The sequence below is a fragment of the Heptranchias perlo genome, chromosome 23 (assembly GCF_035084215.1).
Source record: "Heptranchias perlo isolate sHepPer1 chromosome 23, sHepPer1.hap1, whole genome shotgun sequence".
Classification (NCBI taxonomy): domain Eukaryota; kingdom Metazoa; phylum Chordata; class Chondrichthyes; order Hexanchiformes; family Hexanchidae; genus Heptranchias; species Heptranchias perlo.
In genome coordinates this window covers 20,178,157-20,202,667 of record NC_090347.1, presented here as the reverse complement: position 1 = coordinate 20,202,667, position 24,511 = coordinate 20,178,157, and the positions used below count along the sequence as shown (strand labels likewise).

Genomic DNA, 24,511 nt, shown 5'->3' with positions numbered 1-24,511 from the left:
CCAAGTGTCCAGTCGTCGACCGGTGAGTAACCCGATTTTAAAATCAATAAAATTACTAAAAAACTGTACTGAACCATTTACTAGTTTCGTTGCTGTCGACTAGTCAGTTTCTTAGTAAATTAAATATTTTGATATATAAAACTATTAAAATGTGCCTGTGCACCTAAAAAAAAGAGCAATTTGCTGAGTCTTCCCAAACCAGCGCAAATTGGCAGAAACTCGCAACGTCAACCTGAGGGCATGATCCAGGCGAACTGAATCTTAAACCAGTGTAAAAGATCGCAGAATACCAGAAAGGGGTTTTAGGCGTAACTCACCCATTTAAAATTCTCCAACCTTTTGTGCTGGTTTGGCGGATTGCGCTAGAATCTGGGCGCAAAGCTAGTGGAATCTCTATGCCAGAATGGTTAAAATGTATCAGATCCATTTAATAAATGAACACAAATACTGGAAATGCACAGAATGTCAGTAACCGCAGGGTACAGACCGGCCTCCTGTGAATTTCCAGCCTGGTTTCAGATTCCACAATTCTCATTTTGCTTACTTCCAATGAAAGTCCAGATTAAAACACCATTCTTAGAATTGGTTTCGGTCACCATCTTTAAGACACAATCAGAAAGGGTACAAGTAAACAAGTTTAAAATCAACAAGCTCTTTAAGTCAAAGGATCTGCACCTTGTTCCATTTGGAACAAAAACAGCATGTGACATTTCTTTTTCTAGTGCATCTCCTGGCACTGTTATACAGATCAATAAAGGAAGCAGGTTAACTATTTAAAACAGGAAATGGAAGTGGGAGAAAAAGCAGTCTTGGGCTTATTCACCACCTCCTTCCCAAGACAGCAATTGATCCATTAATGGAGAACAAAAATCCCAACCAATTACCATTAGACAGGGTCTTTCCACCACCTAACTAGAGAATTAGAGCAAATTATCCCAAAAATTCAAGATGAATTAAAGTTGTTAAAGTAGGTCTAGATTGTCAATTTGTAACCATTTCAAGTGTTTATGCCAACTAGTCCAGACAAATCAGCACAATCTAGGCTGGTACTTCAGTATCATGGACCTATCTTCCCTATTCAGGTGTATGTAAAAGATACCAAGATCTTATTTGAAGAGCATGGGAGTTCTCCAGCTGTCTAGGCCAATATTTTTATCTCACCCATTGCTGCCACATCCCGACATTACAACAGTGACTACACTTAGTACACTATTAGATTGACTGATGCGCTTTGGAACATCCTGGGGGTCATGAAAGGCACAATATCAATGCAAGTTCTTTGTTAGCAAATTATTTGCTGTTTGGATGTGTAGAAATATCACAAATCCGATCACGAAAGCAACTTTTAGTAATTTTTTTTATTTCAATAAAATCTGAACATCTAGAGATTTCAGATCTTTACTTCAGCTCTTTCACAGCCAGACCTGGTAAAACAAAACAAAAAATCCAAATGAGATTAAGAGGATCTAGAGGCAGTAAAAAGAAAGAATGAGAACACTACCCAAATAAACACACATACACCCAATTAAAGCATTTCTTAAAAAAAGTTAGCAGGAACAAAAGTATTTGTGGAAGTCTCCTACTTTAGTGGGGGAAATGTGACTATTTTTAAATCTCAAACTCAGCTATGGTCACCAGCTCGAAAGAGTAACATCATTTTGGTCTGGCGAATCGTATAACTAGGGCGGGGAGAAAGCTTTAACTAAATAACGGGGGCGAGGGATTAAGAAAGGGAAGATGTGATAAATTGAAGAAAGACGACAGGGCAAGACAGCAAGGTAGCAATAAGGGAAATGATATTCCGAGCATGGCAGGAAGGGACAGAGCATGCAAACTTAAGAGTGCACTAGCAAATAAGACTGGAGGTTGCAAAAATAGTAAAAATACAGCACTAAAGGCTATGTATCTGAATGCATGTAGCATTCATAACAAAAGCATTCATAACAAAATCGATGAATTGACAGCTCAAATAGAAATAAATATGTACTGATAACCATGACAGAGACATGGCTGCAATGTGACAAAGGCTGGAACCTGAATATTGATGGGTACTTGACATTTCGGAAGGACAGGAAGCTAGGAAAAAGTAGAGGTAGCTCTGTTAATTAAGGAATGACATGAGTATAATAGAGAAATGACCTTAGTTCTAAGACCAAGATGTAGGATCAGTTTGGGTAGAGATAAGAAATAGTAAAGGCAAGAAGTCACTTGTGGGAGCAGTTTATAGACCCCCTAACAGTAACCACACTGTAGGACAGGGTATACAGGAAGAAATAATGGGGGCTTATGAGAAAGGAACAGCATGGGTGATTTTAATCTACATATAGATTGGAAGAATCTGATTGGCAAAGGTAGCCTGGAAGATGAGTTCATAGAGTGCTTTTGGGACAGTTTCTTAGAGCAGCACGTTCTAGAGCCAGAGAGCAGGCTATTCTAGATCTGGTAATGTGTAATGAGACAGGATTAATTAATTACCTCATTGAGGACATAACGTACAGGGTTGATAAAGGGGAACCAGTGGACGTAGTGTATTTAGACTTCCAGAAAGCATTCGACAAGGTGCCACATAAAAGATTATTGCTCAAGATAAAGAATCACTGGATTGGGGGTAATATTCTGGCATGGGTGGAGGATTGGTTATCTAACAGGAATCAGAGAGTTGGGATAAATGGTTCATTCTCGGACTGGCAACCAGTAGTCAGTGGTGTTCCGCAGGGGTCGGCGCTGGGTCCTGGGTCCCCAACTCTTTACAATCTATATTAACGATTTGGAGGAGGGGACCGAGTGTAACATATCAAAGTTTGCAGATGATACAAAGATGGGAGGGAAAGTAGAGAGTGAGGAGGACATAAAAAACCTACAAGGGGATATAGACAGGCTGGGTGAGTGGGCGGAGATTTGGCAGATGCAATACAATATTGGAAAATGCGAGGTTATGCACTTTGGCAGGAAAAAAAATAATCAGAGAGCAAGTTATTATCTTAATGGCAAGAAACTGGAAAGTACTGCAGTACAAAGGGATCTGGGGGTCCTTGTGCAAGAAAATCAAAAAGTTAGTATGCAGGTGATCAAGAAGGCCAACAGAATGTTGGCTTTTATTGCTAGGGGGATAGAATATAAAAACAGGGAGGTATTGCTGCAGTTATATAAGGTATTGGTGAGACCGCACCTGGAATACTGCATACAGTTTTGGTCTCCGTACTGAAGAAAAGACATACTTGCTCTCGAGGCAGTACAAAGAAGGTTCACTCGGTTAATCCCGGGGATGAGGGGGCGGACATATGAGGAGAGGTTGAGTAGATTGGGACTCTACTCATTGGAGTTCAGAAGAATGAGAGGTGATCTTATTGAAACATATAAGATTGTGAAGGGGCTTGATCAGGTGGATGCGGTAAGGATGTGTGAAACTAGAACTAGGGGGCATAATCTTAGAATAAGGGGCTGCTCTTTCAAAACTGAGATGAGGAGAAACTTCTTCACTCAGAGGGTAGTAGGTCTGTGGAATTTGCTGCCCCAGGAAGCTGTGGAAGCTACATCATTAAATAAATTTAAAACAGAAATAGACAGTTTCCTAGAAGTAAAGGGAATTAGGGGTTACGGGGAGCAGGCAGGAAATTGGACATGAATTTAGATTTGAGGTTAGGATCAAGGTCGGCCATGATCTTATTGAATGGCAGAGCAGGCTCGAGGGGCCGATTGGCCTACTCCTGCTCCTATTTCTTATGTTCTTATGGTCTTAAAGGAGCCTCTAGGTAGCAGTGATCACAATATGATTGAATTTCACATTCAGTTTGAGGGAGAGCAGAGTAAATCTAAGACTAGTGTTTTAAATTTAAATAAGGGCTATTATGAGGGCATGAAGACAGAGCTGGCTAAAGTGAACTGGGAACTTCGGTTAAGGGATATGTCAGTAGAGATGCAGTGGCAGTCATTTAATGATATATTTCATAACTCAGCAAAGATACATTCCGGTGAGAAAGAAACACTCTAGGGGAAGGACGTAGCATCTATGGCCAACTAAGTTAGATAATATCAAATTGAAAGAAAAAGCATACAATTCCACAAAGATTAGTGGCAGGTCAGAAGATTGTCATTCTTTGCTGTTTTTTATATTCTGACCAAAGAATAACAAGGAGGGAGAAACTAGAGTACAAGAGAAAGCTAGCTAGAAATATAAAAACAGATAGTAAGAGTTTCTACAGGTATTTAAAAAGGAAAAAAAAGTAGTGAGCGTTGGTCCTCTAGAGAGTGAGTCTGCAGACTTAACCTTGGAGAATAAGGAAATGACAGATGAATTGAACAGATTTTTGCGTCTGTCTTCACTGTGGGAGGATACAAATAACATGCCAGAAATAATTGTGAATCAAGAGGTGACAGGGAGGGAGGAACGTAAAACATTTACAATCACCAGGGAAAGGGTTTTGAAAAAATTATTAGAACTAAAAGCTGACAAGTCCCCAGGTCCTGACGGACTTCATCCTAGGGTCTTAAAAGAAGTGGCTGCAGAGATAGTAGATGCATTGGTATTAATTTTCCAAAATTCCCTAGATTCTGGAAGGGTCCCATCAGATTGGAAAATAGCAAATGTAACTCCTCTATTCAAGAAAGGAGGGAGACAGAAAGCAGGAAACTACAGAGAAGTTAGCTTAGCATTTGTCATAGGGAAAATGCAAGAATCTATTAAGGAGGTTATAGCAGGGCACTTCGAAAATCTCAATGCAATCAGGCAGCGTCAACATGGCTTTTTGAAAGGGAAATCGTGTTTGACTAATTTATTAGAGTTCTTTGAGGAAGTAACAAGCAACGTGGATAAAGGGGATCCTGTGGATGTGGTGTACTTGGATTTCCAGAAGGCTTTTGACAAGGTGCCACATCAAAGGCTACTACACAAACTAAGAGCTCATGGTGTAAGGGGCAACATATTAACATGGGTAATGGATTGGTTCGCCAACAGGAAACAGTCGGCATAAATGGGTCATTTTCAGGTTGGCAAGTGGAGGGCCACAGGGATCAGTGCTTGGGCCTCAACTATTTACAATCTATATCAACAACTTGGATGAAGGGACCGAATGTACGGTTGCTAAATTTGCTGATGACACAAAAGGTAGGTAGGAAAGTAAGTTATGAAGAGGACATATGGAGTCTGCAAAGGGATATAGATAGGTTAAGTGAGTGGGTAAAAATCTGGCAGATGGAATATAATGTGGGAAAATGTGAACCTGTCCACTTTGGCAGGAGGAATAGAAAAGCAGTATATTATTTAAATGGAAAGAGACTGCAGAACTCTGAGGTACAGAGGGATCTGGGTGTCCTAGTACATTAATTACAAAAAGTTAGTATGCAGGTACAGCAAGTGATTAGGAAGGCAAATGGATTGTTGTCATTTATTGCAAGGGGAATGGAATATAAAAGTAGAGATGTTTTGCTACAGTTGTACAGGGCATTGGTGAGACCACATCTAGAATATCATGTGCCATTTTGGTCTTATTTAAGGACATAATTGCTTTGGAGGCGGTTCAGAGAAGGTTCACTCGACTGATTCCTGGGATGAGGGGGTTATCTTATGAGGAAAGGTTGGACAAGTTGGGCCTGTATACACTGGAGTTTAGAAGAATGAGAGGTGATCTTATTGAAACATATAAGATCCTGAGGGGACTAGAAGGGGTAGATGCTATGGGGATGTTTCCTCTTGTGGGAGAGACTCGAACTAGGGGGCACGGTTTAAACATAATAAGTCTCCCATTTAAGATGGAGATGAGGAGAATTTTTTTCTCAGAGGGTCGTGAATCTGTGGAATTCCCTTCCCCAGAGAGCGGTGGAAGTAGGGTCACTGAATGCTTTTAAGGCCGAGTTAGGTAGATTCCTGATTAACAAGGGAGTCAAAGGTTATAGCGGGTAGACGGGAAAGTAGGGTTGAGGTCACAATCAGATCAGCCATGATCTTATCAAATCAGAGCAGGCTAGAGGGGCCGAATGGCCTACTCCTGCTCTTAATTATTTAAAAAAATGGTCCTGATGTAATGGTCCTATAGTGTTTCTCAATAACAAGACCCAGTGCTTATGAGTTTGATACCCTCAACATTCCAGGTTAGAAAGGGATTGGGGTGGGGGGGGGGGGGGCTGTAACACATCTAAAAGGCCCATGCTGGAACCTGCATGTGGACAAGATCAATCGTAGCTGTGACGCCCACTGTATAAGCTAGTCAACAACTAGCTTATACATGGAGGAGATAGCCAGCACCATGGAACTATAACCTAACAAGAATCAATGCCTTTTGGGAGTTTGAGGCACAGGAGAGGGAAGGAAAGCAGAAAAATTGACAGGTTACAAAAGTTAGGACAGGGTCTCAAATTAGTGGTTTGGACTCCATAAGAAAAGGGATCTTGACCATTGACAACTGGCACCAAAATTAAAATAGAATTTACAAAGAAGCAATCTCCCCGATTTCCCACCAATGTCCATGCACATGCAAATTGATTTGTATCAGGACTTTTCTATATGCCAAGCATTACTTGTGGGACCTGTGCACTTAGCTCCCACTCACTCGACCGATGTTGTCCAATCCATTAAATAAAACCTAATCTCAATAAGGCATCAATTTTATACTGGCAAACAAAAAAGTCCTTAAAAATATTTCTAACCTTGCATGGATCACTGAGTTTAAACCTGCAGCCCATTAATCTGTGGCACATCACACAGTGCATGGAAAGACTCTTTCAGCCTGCTGACACATTGCCATTCGTAATACACGATTTTGCTCCAGTACATTCCCCCCCCCCCCCCCAAAAAAAAATCTGGACATTGTGAATTTCTTACCTGGAGGCAGGGACTGTTTGAGTTTTTCAGCCTTCTCTTTATCTGTGATGACTAGTGTGTACAGGTACCTGCTGCACCGTACCTTGAATTTTACATTATCTTTGTTCTTCTTAATTTTCACAGCTACATAAAACAAAAAAGGCACAAATCATCTTAATGTAGCAGACAAGAAAAAAATCCTGATGAAACATTCCAAATCACATATCTCGACAATCCAGGCTTCTCGTGTGACAGTCACTGATGCCCAGGCAAAGTGAATTCAGGCGATCTCCTATCCTTTCCAAGACCACTACACAAACCTACTCAAGTTGCCAATTGCTCCCGAGTCACGGTAAATGCCCCAGCACAGCGAACAAATAACTAAAATTAACTTCTGAATCTGCCTTCGCATCAAGGATATCCACCAAAAAAATTCTCTGATCCAGGTATTTCAGAATCATGTGCAGGCCACTAGACCAGTCTCAGTTATAAGGGTTGACCTGCTTGACCAGCAGTTTGTATATTCATGACTGGACAGAACGACATTTACTCACATTATTTCCTGGAATATTTATTGGTTCAGTTACACAGAAAATCTAGTCTTCATTCCCTTTCACTTTTAATTGATTTACAAAAAATATAGGTACCATACGATTGGCTTCACGTGCCCCCATGAATTATTTGTAGACAACTTCCTACTGTGCCTCCACCAAACCAGTTAAAAGCAGGCACAAGATGATTCCTAGTTTTCAATCGCTAGAGAATGCCTTTATTTTGGATCGAAACCACAACTGCATCCTGGAATATTAAGAGTACGCATGCCTCAATGGGCAAATCCAAATCCTGCTGTCATTCACACCGATCTCCAAGGCTATTACTGACGTCCCCCCACCCCTCCTTCCTGGCATAGCACAGATTTTAAGAATTCAGTATAAACACCCAGGCTGAAAGATTCGACCCATGTGACACTACTCTCTGGCATAATTTCAAATTTCCTTCCTTCAACAATGTTGCTTTCTTTTTGCACTCAGGATGTTGAAGATTGGAACTGCCGCCAGTGGGCAGCAAAAACATCCACTCCGCAACTCAAGCCCAAACCTCAGAACACCCCATATCTGCACAACTGTTAAATTAACATCTCCCATATCGGCTATCCTGGTGGCTTCTGAACAGGACTATCAGCTAGTTCCCAACTGACCATTTTGTATTTTGGAATTGTGTCCATTGGAAACTAGGCTAAAACTCAAGACGCTTATAGCAGGAGGACGACTAATTCCATTTATCTACACTTGACTCAAACCCAGCAACCAGTGACACCACCCAGTACCCCTCAAATAATGTTTTTAAATCGATCCAAATCACAGGTACACATCACAATGAAGTGTCAATTTACACAAATATCTGCACGTTTGCTCTTTGCTTTAAAAAACAAGCTATCAATGGCTCAACTGGTAAATGCACAGCCCAGTGGTATTAAAGTCCACAAGCCAGGAACGTTCCAGGTTGGATTCTTTTTGGTGCTGAATTATCTAATGAGGGCATTCATTTATCACCACCCAGGGATCCCAGCTAGCAAATATGTCAGCAAGGGCAATGACAGGACCAGGCTTAGCTCTGATGCCACCCTCACAGGTGAACAGCCAGCCAGCATTTACTGCTCGCGCTATACAAGGGCATTTGACCAGATAACAAGCTTCTAGCACCTGCAAAAATCGCACACGAGGAAGAGACAGTACTGTCAAAACAGATGGGGAGAAAAACAAATGCGACTATGGAGTTTCAATATAAACATGGCATTCAATTGCGACTTTTTGCCAGGAGAGATCATGGCTGGCACCTTAACTAGCATATGAGAAAGCACTTTACATTATAGGAAGGCAGCAGACAATGTGGGTCTGCAATCTGGGGACTAAGCCCAGGAGGGGACATCTACACTCTACAGTAATTGGATTGCCATATTAAACATTCTAGCAGCGCTAGAGACTGCCAGCCAGCGGAAATGTTCCAAAGAGGAAGACTTCTCCTGAGATACAAACAATTGTAATGGCCAAGTACAATTACACTAAACTCCCCATAACACAAAAAGCTGAGGTAGCTGACATTTAAAAATAAAGCTTTTTCCTCTACATTTTCAGATATACAGTTAATATCTACAATAGGTCAAGCTGAACAGAAAAGCACACTAAGTAGGGCTTCCAACATAACAGGTGATGATTTCTGGCCACAAACATTGCAGTACTCTAGTATTCAACTATACTACACTGAGCACTAATCGGTGTCTGGCATAATATCGAAAATAAACAAAAGTCGACATTCCTATCGAGTCCAAATTTATACCATAAACTGTTGCATGTTGGCCCTCTGTCACATTCACCATCTTAAATTTAGTCTTACATTTCTCATTCTAGTTACAAAATGCCTTTCAATTAACTTACATTTTGCATCCTTTCTTCTTGCCGTTAGCAAAAAGTCTTTGATTTCTGCAATCATGCGAGGCTGTTTGAACACAAATAATAAAGTTGGATATTTTAGAAGTTTTGTAACACCACACAAAAACATCACTACCACTAATGTTCCAAAAAAAAGTGCTTTGACACCGTATAGCAGTACAGAACCAGTTAATTCCCCCAACAGTTCTCAATCTGTTTCCTGGGAGGAGGAAGTCACACTCCACTTCAGAGAGTCAATTCAGGACTTGACCAAAATTTGGTATCAGTGTTAAGCTGTTTTGGATTCAGACACTAGACTTGTGGAGTGAATGCACAGTCAGACACATGAAGTTGAAAGGAATACAATAAGTACAACATTTGTCTCCGTTACATGGCCTTTTTAACATGGCCAACATTGATGGTAGTATACAAACTAAAACAAACACATCAAGAAAGGTCTATGACAGTCATATACCAACATATCAGAAAATGGCACAAGCAACATTTATATAGCATTTTGAACACAGTAGAACACCCCAAGACACTTCTTGGGAGCGTAATCAGACAAAAAATTACACCGAGCCAAAGTGGCTTCAGGCCTAGACAGTTGAAGACATAGCCGCCAATGGTGGGGTGAAGGGAGATGGGGGTGCACAAGAGGACAGAGTTGAAGGAACAGAGTTCTTGGAGGAGGTTACAGAGTAGGGAGGGGCAAGGACAAATTTGAGCACGAAGATGAGAATTTTAAAATCGAGGCATTGGTGGCCAGGGAGCACAGGGGAGATGGGTGAATGGGACTTGGCAAGTTAGGATACAGGCATAGTTTTGGATGAGCTCAAGTTTATGGCCAGGAGATTGTTGGAATGGTCGATTCTTGAGGTGACGTTAGCATGGATGAGGGCGTCAGCAGCAGATAAGCTGTGGCAGGGGCGGAGATGGGCGATGTTACATAGGTGGAAGTAGGCTGTCTTTGTCACGGAAAGGATATGGGGCTGGAAGCACAGCTCAGCATCAAATAGGAAGCCAAGATTGCAAACAGTCTGGTTCAGCCTAAGGCAATGTCCAGGGAAGGGAATGGAATCAGTGGTTAGGTAACAAGAGATTGTGGCAGGGGCCAAAGATGATGGCTTCGGTCCTCCCAATGTTTAATTGGGAGGATACTGCGACTCATCCTGGACTAGACATCGGACAAACAGTTGGACAACTCAGAAGCAGTGGAGAGGTCGAGAGAGGTGGTGGTGAGGTAGCATGTGGAATCTGACATTGTCTCTTCAGCCGATATCGCCAAGGAGTATGTAGATGCAAAATAGGAGGGTGCCAAGGATAGATCATGGGGCGGGCGGGGGACCTCCACGGGTCACCTCAGTGTTGTTTCTGGAAATTTAAATCCACTCCACACAACAAATGGTGAAATTGGAGCAACAAACTGGAAGCAATTGTTCAATATAAACTTTTCATGCGTTACCAGGTCCAGCTCATAGGCAAATAGTTGATTGGTTCAAAGAATAGGATTTGAATGCTATAAGCTAAATACACATGCACCATGGATCAAATTATGTAAATCAGGGGTTCGAGTGCTGTCTTCATGTGAATGTCAAACCCGTTTTATTTAACACTTATTCGATTCTTAACAAAAAAGTGAAATAGATCAGTGATGTTGGGATTAAAGGTCTAGCTTTCTGCTTTTGTGACACCAACATCGAAAACCATTGAACTCCAAACCTGACGTTATTTGGGGGGGGGGGGGGGGGCGGCTGCTCGGGAGCCTCAGGTCGATGTCTTGGATCGCTGGTTTTCAACAGTATTTTAACCGCTTTAAATCAATTTAAGAGATTTAAAAGCAGCATCTTACCGCCCCCCGCCACTCCTCCACCAAGACTTACCATAGTTGCGATGGTTCTAGCGGCGTGGATATGAACCGCAGTCTGCAATGCAAAAATTAAAACAAACGGGTCAGTAAGGAAATCGCTTTAAATATAAACTTTCCGCGGTCAGTATCTGCTCCATACAGACAAAAAACGAGCTGCTGAACGCTTCACTTCTTGGCTGAGGTCGGTTATACCCTAATTCCGAGCGTTTTGAGTGAGGATGGCGAGAGATGCAATTGCTGAAACACCAACTGCCATTACCTGAGGCTCAGCCGCTAACGAGAAAGAGGGAAGGCCCACCCAACATCCGGGAATTAAACCAGGGCGCCGACGGATTCCGCGTAGGGTCAAAACATACTCAACCACTCACAGAACGAAAAAGTCGATACGAGGAGCATGAACGTTTATTGACGTTATCAACACACAGTTCACATTCACACATACCTTACAACCGAGAAAACAAACGAAAGCTAACCAATAGATTCGAAAATAAAGTTGGCGTAGGCCCAAAAAGCTGACAATTTAAGAACAGTCTCGAGTATAATATAAGAACTAAGAACATAAGAAATAGATGCAGGAGTAGGCCAAAAGGCCCCGCAAGCCTGCTCTGCCATTTCTTTGACCTCAACTCCACTTTTCTGCCCGATCCCCATATCCCTTGATTCGCCTAGAGCCCTGAAATTTGTCTATCTCAGCCTTGAATACATTCAACGACTCAGCATCCACAGCCCTCTGGGGTAGAGAATTCCAAGGATTCACAACCCTCTGAGTGAAGAAATTCCTCCCCATCTCAGTCCGAAATGGCTAACCCCTTATCCGCGACCCATGGGAACTGCTAGATGGTACCTATATCATAGATGATGAGGACAAGATTATAATTTTGAGCATCTTTTAGTTGGAATGGACCATCTCTGAAAATGTTACATGAGTGGTGCCCTCTGGTGATATTGTTGTTTCGATGCACTCCTATTGGTCTGTTTCAAAATAGACCAGTTCGTATTGGCACTCTTCTCCCTCACCCCCTCAATTCGACCTGATACCCTTCCCTCCAATCAAGGTGAAGCTGGTGCTCTTCTTCCATCCCCATTCAAGCTGGCAATATTCTTCCTCCAACCTAGTTTAATTTGGTACTCTTTTCCGGTTCTAACCCCATCAATTTAAGCTGGCATTATGATTCCTCACCAACCCCTCTCAGCTGACACTTCATCTTCCCCTATTCATGCTGGCACTCTCCCTCCCCACCCAAATGCACCACCCTGAGCTTCTGCCATCTTCTCCACCCCCAAATACCGATCTCAGATTCTAGCCACTTCCTCTTGCCTCAACCACCGTCCATTTTCCTGTCCCCTTCATTGTCTTGCTCCCTTATCCTCTTCATTGATACCTCTTCACTTTCCCCTTCATTGCCATCCATTTCCCCCTTCTTTTTCCCCATCACAGTCATTCAGTTCCCCTTCCCACTCCTCTTCATCACCATCTATTTTCCTTCCTTTTCTTCAAGTGTTACTCCTACCTAAGTGCTACTGCCAATGGAAGGGACTTCTGCTACTGCATACTGTATGAAGGAACTTCTCATGAGAAGTCCCACCTAAAGCATGCAGCACTTGGGATTTCTTCTTTTCGGGCAGCACTCAGAGGCAAGGAGACCAGTCTGTGCTGATTTTTGTTATCAAATGCTGCGACACTCACCAGGCCTCTAAATCGTTGATTATCGGCATGAAACTCTGATGGTTGGCAGGCATGTTTATATTCTGTCTTTCACTTAACAAATGCCCAAAATTGCTTTACAGAAAGAGAAGAAAGCTGGGGGAACTGACAAAAAATACAGTGAAAGAGGTAAGTTTTGAAAGGGCTTTTCAAGGTGGAGAAAGAGTGGAAAGACAAAGTTTAGCGAGAGATTTACAGCTCAGGGATATGGGAGCTGAAGGCTGTGCCACTAATGGTGAAGTAAAGAGGTGCACAGAAGACTAGAACTGAAGGAGCTGAGAGTGCTTCCAGGGAGCAAGAGCAAGACTGTGAAGGGATTTGAACTTGAGAACAAGGATTTTGAAATTAAAATACTTAGGGAAAGGGAGCCTGTGGAGATTGACATAGACAGGGATGATGAGTTTGCAGGATTCATGGGGTAGAATAAGGGAGCAAAGTTCTGAATAAGTTGGAGTCTGTCTAGGGTGGAGGGGGAAGCCAATAAAGTATTGGAGAAATTGAATATTAATGTCACAAATGGTTTGATGATGGTTGCAGTGGTAGTGGCCGTGAGGTAGAAGTAGGGGTGAGGTTCCAGGGGTGGAGCAGTGGATCTTGGAAATGGAGCAGAGATGCACATTGCAACTCAACTCAAGGAGCTGAAGAAGACACTGAAGTTTTGCACTTTCAGGTTCAGTCTGAGTGAACAACCGGGGGAAGAGATGCAATCAATGCTTGTGGTACAAAGTATCTGCCAGAAGCTGAACAGGGTTGGCTTTGGTGTTGCTAACACTGAGCTAAAAGAGACTCTGGCTCTTCCAGGGTGGATGTTAGAATGACAACGGTTGTGGAATAAAGGGTGGCGGCAAAAGGTAGAGCTGACTGTCATCAGCATACGCGTGGAAGTTGACCCAGTATTTGTGGATGGTGTTACTAAGAGCCAGCATATAGATAAGGAATAGGAGGGATCAAGGATAGATCCTTAGGGTTTACTGGAGATGACTACATTGGCATGGGAGGAGAAGCCATTGGAGGAGATGTATTGACTGTATTGGGGTAGGTAGAGATAGAATCAAAATAGTTGGGACAATCAACAAGTGCTTGACATGGCTGGACAAACTTTTTAAAGAAGGAGAGAATGGGGTGTGTTCAAACAGAAATTTGAGAATTTTAAAGAGGGTTATAACTTAATTTAGAATTGTACAATCGGAAGTAATAGTGTGCCCAATATCATCCATGTTCATCAATCAGTGCAGGTAAAGTTGGTATTTGTCCATTTGCTTTCTATTTCTGAATTAAGGTCGTTGCTCATGGTGACTGTAAAAGGTAGAGTTAGAAGGAAGTGCAGAGCAGAATGTTTCTCAAATGGTGATTGGATGTCTGGGTCCCCATTTTTCTTTATATTATTCAGTGATGAGCATCATCAGGCAAAACCATATATAGTCATTGTTTCAGTTTTATTTATTTTTCAATTATCTTTTTTTAAAAATAAATAAAACACACTCTGCCCATTCTGTAAATCATAACCAAAGCTTAAAAATGTGATTCACTAATACTTTTCCAAAAAAAAATTGGATTCCACTGTCATTTGCGTTTTTGTTATGAAACAAAGATTCTTGTGGTTGTGGTCTACTTTTAAAAAAAAAATTTCTGCAGTGACAAGCTAAACAGGACAAATGAGGTCAAAGCAGATTGCAATATACTTTTTATCACATGGAAGTGTTATCAACCGTTCTGGGAATGCTAGTATTCTTTTCATGAAATAACTTTTAAATGGGTTACCACGACTGAAAAGCACACGCTTCAAAATCCTTAGAATGGTGTGCGTGTAAATTCCTCTGTTTACTCCCCAGGACATGACAGGCCATTCAAGTGTGGGGAGAGCATAGGCAAACCCAATTCTGTACACACCTGACATTCTCACGTGGATTTCCGGCAGGGGTCACTGGACAACAATCTAGAGCAGGAGCTTTGGCCAATTTCCCTCTCTTTCTGCCCAGCCCCACTACAGGCCGAGTCCAATTTCAAGTGTTCCTACCGGCACCCCCACTGACATCAGTTGTCTCAGCACAGACAGGATTGAATCTGGATCCTTCCTGGTCATAGCTAAGTGGGCAGGTGGGTAATCCAGGCTTCCTCCAGTACTGTTACCACGAGCCAGGTATGAGGAGGTATTTGACAATAGCCTGCCAATAACTCTTCCGACAACTTCCGGGGAAGTTGTCGGAAGAGTTATTGGCAGGCTATTGTCAAATACCTCCTCATACCTGGCTCGTGGTAACAGTACTCTGTTGAGGAGAGGTGTCTGACTTCCATTCAGCATCCTTTCAGAGCAACCGGGCTAAGTTCAAGCTCTCGGCAGTGAAGAGAATCCAGATGAAACATGTTTAATAAAAAAAAGAGTTAACGTTGAAAAATGTAATCTGCCAAAATTGTAATCACACTTATTTAAATTTATTATTCTACTCAATACCCCATAATATGTGAGAAGAGTGATATTTGACTCAGCAGCATGAATCTTTCAAAATGTTTAGTTCTGATATCAAATCACAAATACAACACCTGCTGGCAAACAGTACTGTTGTGATTGGTAACTGATGGACTACTGCACACTTTCCAAAGAAATCAAGGCAGCCTCCCCATTTACTGACATGATTTAAAGTTCTTACAGTCAAAAACTGATAATAGCCTTAAAAACGTCAGGTAGCTGTTCCCTTGGTGACTCAGCCAGTTATCCAGCGAGCAGTTCATTACCTCCTTTGGTCTTCCCCTTTTCCTACAAACTTTAGATTTTTAAAACCCAAGCTTTGAGTCACCTATTACTACTTCCTGATTTGTCTCAGCTCCTATTCTTTTCAAACTTGGTGTCTTGTATTATTGATATTGGCTCTCCACTTTGGCTTTCCAAAATAAAAACAAAGCTGCAAGTCTTAAAAGCTTCAGGTCAAGGCTCCAGCATTGTACTTTGGTTTTACTGTTCATTGGATAAATTAGCACACAGACCAGGAAGGATCCAGATTCAATCCTGTCTGTGCTGAGACAACTGATGTCAGTGGGGGTGCCGGTAGGAACACTTGAAATTGGACTCGGCCTGTAGTGGGGCTGGGCAGAAAGAGAGGGAAATTGGCCAAAGCTCCTGCTCTAGATTGTTGTCCAGTGACCCCTGCCGGAAATCCACGTGAGAATGTCAGGTGTGTACAGAATTGGGTTTGCCTATGCTCTCCCCACACTTGAATGGCCTGTCAACATTTACTGTTGAAACGCACAAGAAAACCACTTGGATAAATAGTAGAAGCCAGCAGATGAACTGTATCCCTGGTGGGAACTTATACCTTCAAGCCAGCCAAGAGGCAAAAAAAAGCTGGAAAACAATAAAGTAGCATTAAGCTCAAAGAAAGACTTTTTTTTACAAAATGGAGAACGACATTCATTTTTTACTCCAAGTATTGACTTTTTCTGCCAGTTTTTTTCCCTGCCACAGTTAATAACATGCACTGCCCAGGCTCACATATGAATAGCTAGTTATCAGGGGGCATGCACTGCATGGGTTACCACCTTCAGTAAGGAGGGGATAAAGTAAGAAAATTGAGAGCCAACATCTTAAAACTTGGACACTTCACTTAATTTATCCATATTGATTTACATACTGAGCCTAGATTAAAACATTGAATCTCAGAGCAAACACGAGGAAAGATTAGAATCTTCTTCCAAATGATGAATATACCAGATTATAATCATTCTAAGTTTAAACACCCTCTAGTGGCTGTAAATTTTATAGTACCTGTTGTTTCTCATATACTGTAATTGTTTTGCTTTCCTTTAAAAAATGTATGTGCTTTATTTTTTGCTTAAGTTGCAACATTGACTCACTGCTTTCAATGTTCACATCCAACATTGTCTCATCTGCTATGTATGGTCATCTTTAATGTTGCTTAAATCATCTGAAAATTTTCCTGCAATAATTTCCACGCCATGTTTGGTAATCAATTGCACAATATAGCACACAATGTTTAGCTAACAAAGCACTTGAAGATTGTTTTTGTTAATATAAATAATCTTCAAGTGTATTTGTTAGCAGCCAAAGGAACTGTGCTATGAACACTTTTTAAAAAATCAGCTAGCCACTGTTCGCTGATCCTTGAAGGCACTAACTCCTTGCTAGCATATGGTTTCACAAGAATTGGTGTGCAAATTGCAAACAAAAATGGGAATACTTGCTGATTTTCTCCTCCCTTCTTTGCACAGAAGTTAATTGTAGCACCCTGCCAACATCCCAGCTGAGATCAGCCAGCTCAGCACAGAGCAGGGAATAAACCCATCAGGAAAGCCAAGCATATTATTTTGTTTGGAGAGGTAGCAAAATATTAAATGGAGCCTGCTGGAATAAATCCTACAGACACACACCCCTGAATTCAATACTTCTTTTAGATTCAGGTATGGAAGAGGTTGTTTCAAAAAAAGAGGGAATAGTTTCTTGGCTGCCATAAATTGCACCTTTGTTGTAGAATGCTCTTAACAGATTGCTGAACTGGACATGGAACACCTGTAATCTACTTAATATCAGAAAATACCCTACGAATACGTACCAAAAAAAAACCACAGCCATAGTTTAGTTATCAGACGTGGCTGTGATGTCTTTTACTGGGGAATATTGTCTGTTCTCTGCAGATTTAAAGCAGGGAGCCACACCATCCCAGTTCCTTTTAATGTTCTTAATCTAAGACTCAGTGCAAAATTAATATTAAAAGTCACATATATGGAGAGAACAGACAAGTTAACATCTTGACTGCTAACCTTTTTGTCAAAACTGGAAGATATTACCGATGAACAGCATTTAAAAAAACAGTACAAAGGGAAAGCACAAACACACACAGAAGAAGAAATAGAATGATCTGTAAAGTGCTTGAATGGAAAACAGATGGTTAAATGGCAGAAATGATATTAGCATGAGACAATAGGAGGCACAATAAGAGAAATCAAAGGAATAAAATACGTATGAGACACAGTGTACGTGTGACTAGCTGAAAGAGGTGAAGGATGAGGCAGGTGGAAAGGAAAGCATCAAAAACTGACAAAGCAGAGGAGGCTCCAGTAGCCCAGGAGTTTGGTAGAAGAAAAAAGCAGGTCGACACAATGGGTTCAGGCCTCAGCACCAGCAGTCAATAATATTAATGCCAGAGGGCTGCAAAGTTTCAAGCAGAAAAATATGGTATTGTACCTCAAGCTTGCATTGAACTCCATTGGAACAGTGAAGAAAGCCACAGACAGAGGCCAGAGTGGGAGTGGGAATGGGAATTCAAGTGGCAAGTGACAGGGAACTCAGGCTTGCACTTGTGGATAGAACTGAGTTGCTTGCCGATATGATCCCCAAATCTGTGTTTGGTCTCCCCGGGGTAGAGACTGCACTGTGAGAAGCAAATGCAGTACACTAAAAGAAAGAAATTCTTGCATTTAAATAGCACCTGTAATGAACTCAGTACATCCCAAAGTGCTTTACAGCCAAACAAGTACTTTTTTTTTAAAAAAAGGTATTGTCACTGTTGTAGAAACCGCAACAGCTAATTTGCACAGTGCAAGGTCCGACAAACAGCAATGTGATAATGACCAGATAACTGTTTTGGTGATGGTGGGCCCTGCTCTTCTTTGAAATAATGCCGTGTGATCTTTTACCTCCACCTGAGAAGGCAGACCGGGCCTCAGTTTAAGATCTTGTCCGAAAGCCAGCACTTCCAACTATGCAGCACTCCCTCAGTATTGCACTGAAGTGTCTGCCTAGATTTTGTGCACTGGACTGGGACTTGAACCCACAACCTTATGACTCAGAAGCGAGAGTGCTACCACTAAGCCACAGCTCACATGTTACAGGTTGGAGGATGTACACATTAATTGCTGTCTCACCCGGAAGGAATGTTTGTAGCCCTGAACAGTTGCTTTGTGTGGCAAGTTTTGCATCTTCTTTGCTTGTGTGAGAAGGTGCAAGGGGTGGTGGAAGAGTGATCAAGGGTGTAATGAAGGGAAAGCAGAGACAGTGGAAGGGAGGGGGAAGATGTGTTTGGTGGTGGAATCATGTATGAGGTGGCGAAAAAGGCAGACGATCTGTCAAATGCAGGGTGGAAGGTTAGGAGCGGGGGAGGGAAGAAGCACAGGAAATGGGATGGACTTAGTAGAGGGCTCTGTCTACCATGGTGGAGGAGAATCCTTGGCTGAGAAAAAAGGACATTTCGAAAGCTCTGACGTGGAAGGTGGTATCATCAGAGCAGATGTGATGGAGACGGAGAAGGGAATGGAGTACTTACAACAAGTGGGGTAGGAAGAAGTATGATCCAGGTAATTGTGGGAGTCGGTGAATTGCACAGTTAATAACAATTTGATGAACAATAAATCGTGGCTATAAATGGCTGAGCTATCTTAATCTGAAATGATTCACCGACCACAGTTGTGCCTCTGTGTGTTTGTAATAGAGTCTGATGGATAATTACAATAATAAATTATTGTTACACATTACAATAGTAACCTGCAATGTTAACAAGAAGCTACTTATGCTGGAAAGCTAAAACAAAATCAGAAAATGCTGGATATACGTCTTTAACTTTTATGTGGTTGTTCTGACTTGACCCTTCCCTGCCTAGACTTCTTTCTCTCTATTCCTGGGGGTGAGCTTTCTACTACCATCCATTATAATTCACTAACCCCCACAATTACCTGGATCATACTTCTTCCTACCCCACTTGCTGTAAGTACTCCATTCCCTTCTTGGTATTCACAACAGAATCTAATAATTTTAAACTTTACACAAAAAGCAAAAGCATATCTCCCATGATTCAACAGTTGGGAACAGAAAATGCTGGAGAAGCTCAGCAAGTGAGGCAGCATCTGTGGAGAAAGAAACAGTTAACGTTTCAGGTTGAGGACCTTTCATCAGAACTGGAAGATGTTAAGTGAGTTAAAGTTTTTGAGCAAGTATGGAGCCAGGGAAACGGGACGGGGAGGGGAGGAAAGAACAAAAGGGAAGGTCTCTGATAGGGTAGAGGGCACGAGTGATTAAATGACAAAAGGGATGATGGTGCAAGGCAAGGAAGGTGGTAATGGGACAGGTTAAGAAATAAAAGATTGATCAGGAGTAGCTGTAAATGGCAGCAACAGAACCATTACCCGCACTAGCTGACTGAAAAAATGGGAGTAGTGGTTATGATCTGAAGTTATTGAAATCAATGTTGAGTCCGGAAGGTTGTAAAGTTCCTAAACGAAAGATGAAGTGTTGTTCCTCGAGCTTATGTTGAGCTTCATTGGAACAGTGTAAAAGGCCGAGGACAGAGTAGGAGTGGGAAGGGGAATTAAAATGGCAAGCGACCGGCAGGCCAGGGTTATGCTTGCGGACAGAACGGAGGTGTTCAGCAATGTGATCACCCAGCCTGCGTTTGGTCTCCCCAGTATAGAGGAGACCGCATTGTGAGCAGCAAATACAGTACACTAAATTGAAAGAAGTACAAGTAAACTGCTGTTTCACCTGGAAAGTGTGTTTGGGGCCCTGGACGGTGGGGAGGGAATGAAGGGGCAGGTGTTGCAACTCCTGCACCTCGCATGGGAAGGTGCCATGGGGAGGAGAGTGAGTGTTGGGGTGATGGAAGACACCTCACCTTTTGTTTAGGCACTTTACAACCTTCCGGATTCAATATTGATTTCAATAACTTCAATATAAAAGGAGAGTCCGAGAGCGGGAGGAGAGTTCGAGAGGTGAGCACAGTGTAAAAGGAGAGTCCGAAAGCGGGAGGAGAGTCCGAGAGGTGAGCGTGCTGTAAAAGGAAAGTCTGAGAGGTGAGCGCAGTGTAGAAGGAAAGTCTCGAGAGCGGGAAGAGAGTCCGAGAGGTGAACGCAGTGTAAATCTAAGGCAAGTCATGGCAGCAGAGCTCGCACCCGTGATATGCTCCTCCTGCACGATGTGGGAAGTTATGGACACTACAGGTGTCCCTGGCGACCATGTGTACAGGAAGTGTGTCCAGCTACAGCTACTGACTAACCGCATTTCGGAGCTAGAGCTGTGGGTGGATTCACTGTGGAGCATCCGCAATGCTGAGATTATCATGGCTAGCACGTTCAGTGAGATGGTCACAACGCAGGAAAAGATTACGCAGGCAGAAAGGAAATGGGTGACTGCCAGGCAGAGTGAAAGGACTAGGCAGGTAGAGCAGGAGTCCCATGGGGCCATCTCCCACTCAAACAGATATACCGCTTTGGATACTTTTGGGGGAGATGGCTCATCAGGGGAAAGCAGCAAGAGCCAGGTTTGTGGCACCATAAGAACATAAGAAATAGGAGCAGGAGTAGGCCAATCGGCCCCTCAAGCCTGCTCCGCCATTCAATAAGATCATGGATGATCTGATCCTAACCTCAAATTTAAATTCATGTCCAATTTCCTGCCCGCTCCCCGTAACCCCTAATTCCCTTTACTTCTAGGAAACTGTCTATTTCTGTTTTAAATTTATTTAATGATGTAGCTTCCACAGCTTCCTGGGGCAGCAAATTCCACAGACCTACTACCCTCTGAGTGAAGAAGTTTCTCCTCATCTCAGTTTTGAAAGAGCAGCCCCTTATTCTAAGATTATGCCCCCTAGTTCTAGTTTCACCCATCCTTGGGAACATCCTTACCGCATCCACCCGATCAAGCCCCTTCACAATCTTATATGTTTCAATAAGATCGCCTCTCATTCTCCTGAACTCCAATGAGTAGAGTCCCAATCTACTCAACCTCTCCTCATACGTCCGCCCCCTCATCCCCGGGATTAGCCGAGTGAACCTTCTTTGTACTGCTTCGAGAGCAAGTATGTCTTTTCTTCAGTATGGAGACCAAAACTGTATGCAGTATTCCAGGTGCGGTCTCACCAATACCTTATATAACTGCAGCAATACCTCCCTGTTTTTATATTCTATTCCCCGAGCAATAAAAGCCAACATTCCGTTGGCCTTCTTGATCACCTGCTGCACCTGCATACTAACTTTTTGATTTTCTTGCACTAGGACCCCCAGATCCCTTTTTACTGCAGTACTTTCCAGTTTCTCGCCATTAAGATAATAACTTGCTCTCTGATTTTTCCTGCCAAAGTGCATAACCTCAGGGGTGGCTCTGCTGCTCAGGAGGGGAGGAATAAGAGTGACAGGGCTATATTGATAGGGGATTCAATTTCTGCGGCCGCAAACGTGACTCCAGGATGGTATGTTGCCTCCCTGGTGCTAGGGTCAAGGATATCATGGAGCGGCTGCAGGGCATTCTGGAGGGGGAAGGTGAACAGCCAGTAGTCGTGATCCATATCGGTACCAACGAAATAGGTTTAAAAAAAAGGGATGAGGTCCTGCTTGGTGAATTTAAGGAGTTAGGAGATAAATTAAAAAGCATGACCTCAAAAGTAGTGATCTCAGGATTACGACCGGTGCCATGCTAGTGAGTATAGGGACAGGAGAATAGACCAGATGAATGCGTGGCTGCAGGGATGGTGTCGGAGGAAGGGTTTAGATTTCTGGGACATTGGGACCAGTTCTGGGGAAAGTGGGACTTGTACAAGCGGGACGGGTTACACCCGAGCAGGACCGGAACCGATGTCCTTGCGGAGATGTTTGCTAGTGCTGTTGGGGAAGGTTTAAACTAGAATGGCGGGGGTTGGTGGGGGGGGGGGGGGTTGGTGGGAACCTGAGCAGGGAGACAGAGGAGGGGGAAACAAGGATAGAAACAAAAGACAGAAAAGGAAGAAGCAATAGTGGAAGGCAGAGAACCATGGCGAGAAACAAAACTGAGATGACTAGCAATCTTAAAAAGACAAGTCTAAAGGTATTGTGTCCTAATGCGCGGAGCATTCACAATAAGTTAGATGAATTAATAGCGCATAGATATTAACGGTTATGATATAGTTGCGATTACGGAGACATAGCTGCAGGGTGACCAAGGATGAGATCTGAACATACAGGGGTATTCAATATTTAGGAAGGACAGGCAAAAAGGGAAAGGAGGTGGGGTAGCGTTTAGTAAAGGAGGAAATCAATGCAATAGTGAGGAAGGATATTGACTCAGAAAATCACAATGTGGAATCTGTATGGGTGGAGCTAAGAAACACCAGGGGCAGAAAACGTTGGTGGGGGTTGTCTACAGGCCCCCAAACATTAGTGGAGATGTAGGGGAGGGCATTAAATAGGAAACTAGAGATGCATGCAAGAAGGGTACATCTATAATCATGGGTCACTTTAATCAACGTTTAGATTGGTCAAACTAAATTAGCAATAATACAGTGGGGGAGGAATTCCTGGAGTGCGCACGTGATGGTTTTCTAGACCAATACGTTGAGGAACCAACTAGAGAACAGGCAATCCTAGACTGGGTATTGTACAATGAGAAAGGATTAATTAACAATCTTGTTATGTGGGGTTCCTTAGGGAAGAGTGACCATAACATGATAGAATTCCTCATTAAGATGGAGAGTGAAGTAGTCAAATCCGAAACTAGGGCCCTGAATCTGAATAAAGGAAATTACGAAAGTATGAGGTGCGAGTTGGCTATGATAGATTGGGGAACTTTACTAAAAAGGAAAGACAGTGGACAGGCAATGGCTAATATTTAAAGAACGTGTGCGGGAATTACAACAATTATTCATTCCTGTCTGGCGCAAAAATAAAAGAGAAATCAACCGTGGCTTACAAAAGAAATTAGGGATAGTATTAGATCCAAAGAGGAGGCATATAAAATTGCCAGAAAATGCGGCAAGCCTGAGGAATAGGAGCAGTTCAGAATTCAGCAAAGGAGGACAAAGAGATTTATTAAGAGGGGAAAAATAGAATGAGAGTAAACTAACAGGGAACATAAAAACTGACTGTAAAAGCCTCTGTAAATATGTCAAGAGAAAAGGATTAGTGAAGACAAATGTAGGTCCCTTACAGTCAGAAATGGGGGAAATTATAATGGGGAACAAAGAAATGACAGAACAATTAAACACATACTTTGGTTCTGTCTTCACAAAGGAGGACACAAATAACCTCCCAGAAATGTTAGGGAACCAAGGGCCTAGTGAGAGGGAGAAACTGAAGGAAACCAGTATCAGTAGAAAAATAGTGCTAGGGGCTGAAGGATGACAAATCCCCAGGGCCTGATAATCTACATCCCATAGTACTAAAGGAAGTGGCCCTGGAAAGAATAGATGCATTGGTGATCATCTTCCAAAATTCTATAGACTCTGGAACAGTTCCTACAGTTTGGAGGGTGGCAAATGTAACCTCACTATTCAAAAAAAGGAGGGAGAGAAAAAACAGGGAATTACAGGCCAGTTAGCCTAACATCAGTAGTGAGGAAAATGCTAGAGTCGATTATAAAAGATGTGATAACAGAACACTTGGAGAGCATTAACGGGATTGGACAAAGTCAGCATGGGTTTATGAAAGGGAAATCATGCTTAATAAATCTACTGGAGTTTTCTTTGAGGATGTAACTGTTAGAATAGATAGGGGAGAACCAGTGGATGTGGTGTATTTGGATTTTCAGAAGGCTTTTGAAAAGGTCCCACACAAGAGGTTAGTGTGCAAAATTAAAGCACATGGGATTGGGGAGAATATACTGGCATGGATTGAGAATTGGTTGACAGACAGGAAACAGAGAGTAGGAATAAACGGGTCTTTTTCCAGGTGGCAGGCAGTGACTAGTGGGGTACCGCAGGGATCAGTGCTTGGGCCCCAGCTATTCACAATATATATCAATG

At 42.5% G+C, this 24,511-nt stretch overlaps 1 protein-coding gene across 3 annotated transcripts in view; it reads right to left on the bottom strand.

Moving 5' to 3' along the window:
* Nucleotides 1-1,343: 1,343 nt before the first annotated feature.
* The window catches only part of rpl38 (ribosomal protein L38), a 535,859-nt gene continuing 512,691 nt past the window's right edge, over nt 1,344-24,511 (bottom strand). For 2 of the 3 annotated variants that reach the window (XM_068004142.1, XM_068004141.1), the window contains exons 2-5: nt 11,109-11,153; nt 9,232-9,292; nt 6,818-6,940; nt 1,344-1,424 (exon numbers count right to left, since the gene is read on the bottom strand). In XM_068004142.1, the coding sequence (XP_067860243.1) occupies nt 1,399-1,424; nt 6,818-6,940; nt 9,232-9,292; nt 11,109-11,111 (213 nt within the window). In that variant the 5' untranslated portion in view covers nt 11,112-11,153 and the 3' untranslated portion in view covers nt 1,344-1,398. Of the gene's footprint in view, nt 1,425-6,817; nt 6,941-9,231; nt 9,293-11,108; nt 11,154-11,354; nt 11,399-24,511 lie in introns of those variants that run through there. The other variant, XM_068004140.1, reaches the window with a different exon arrangement.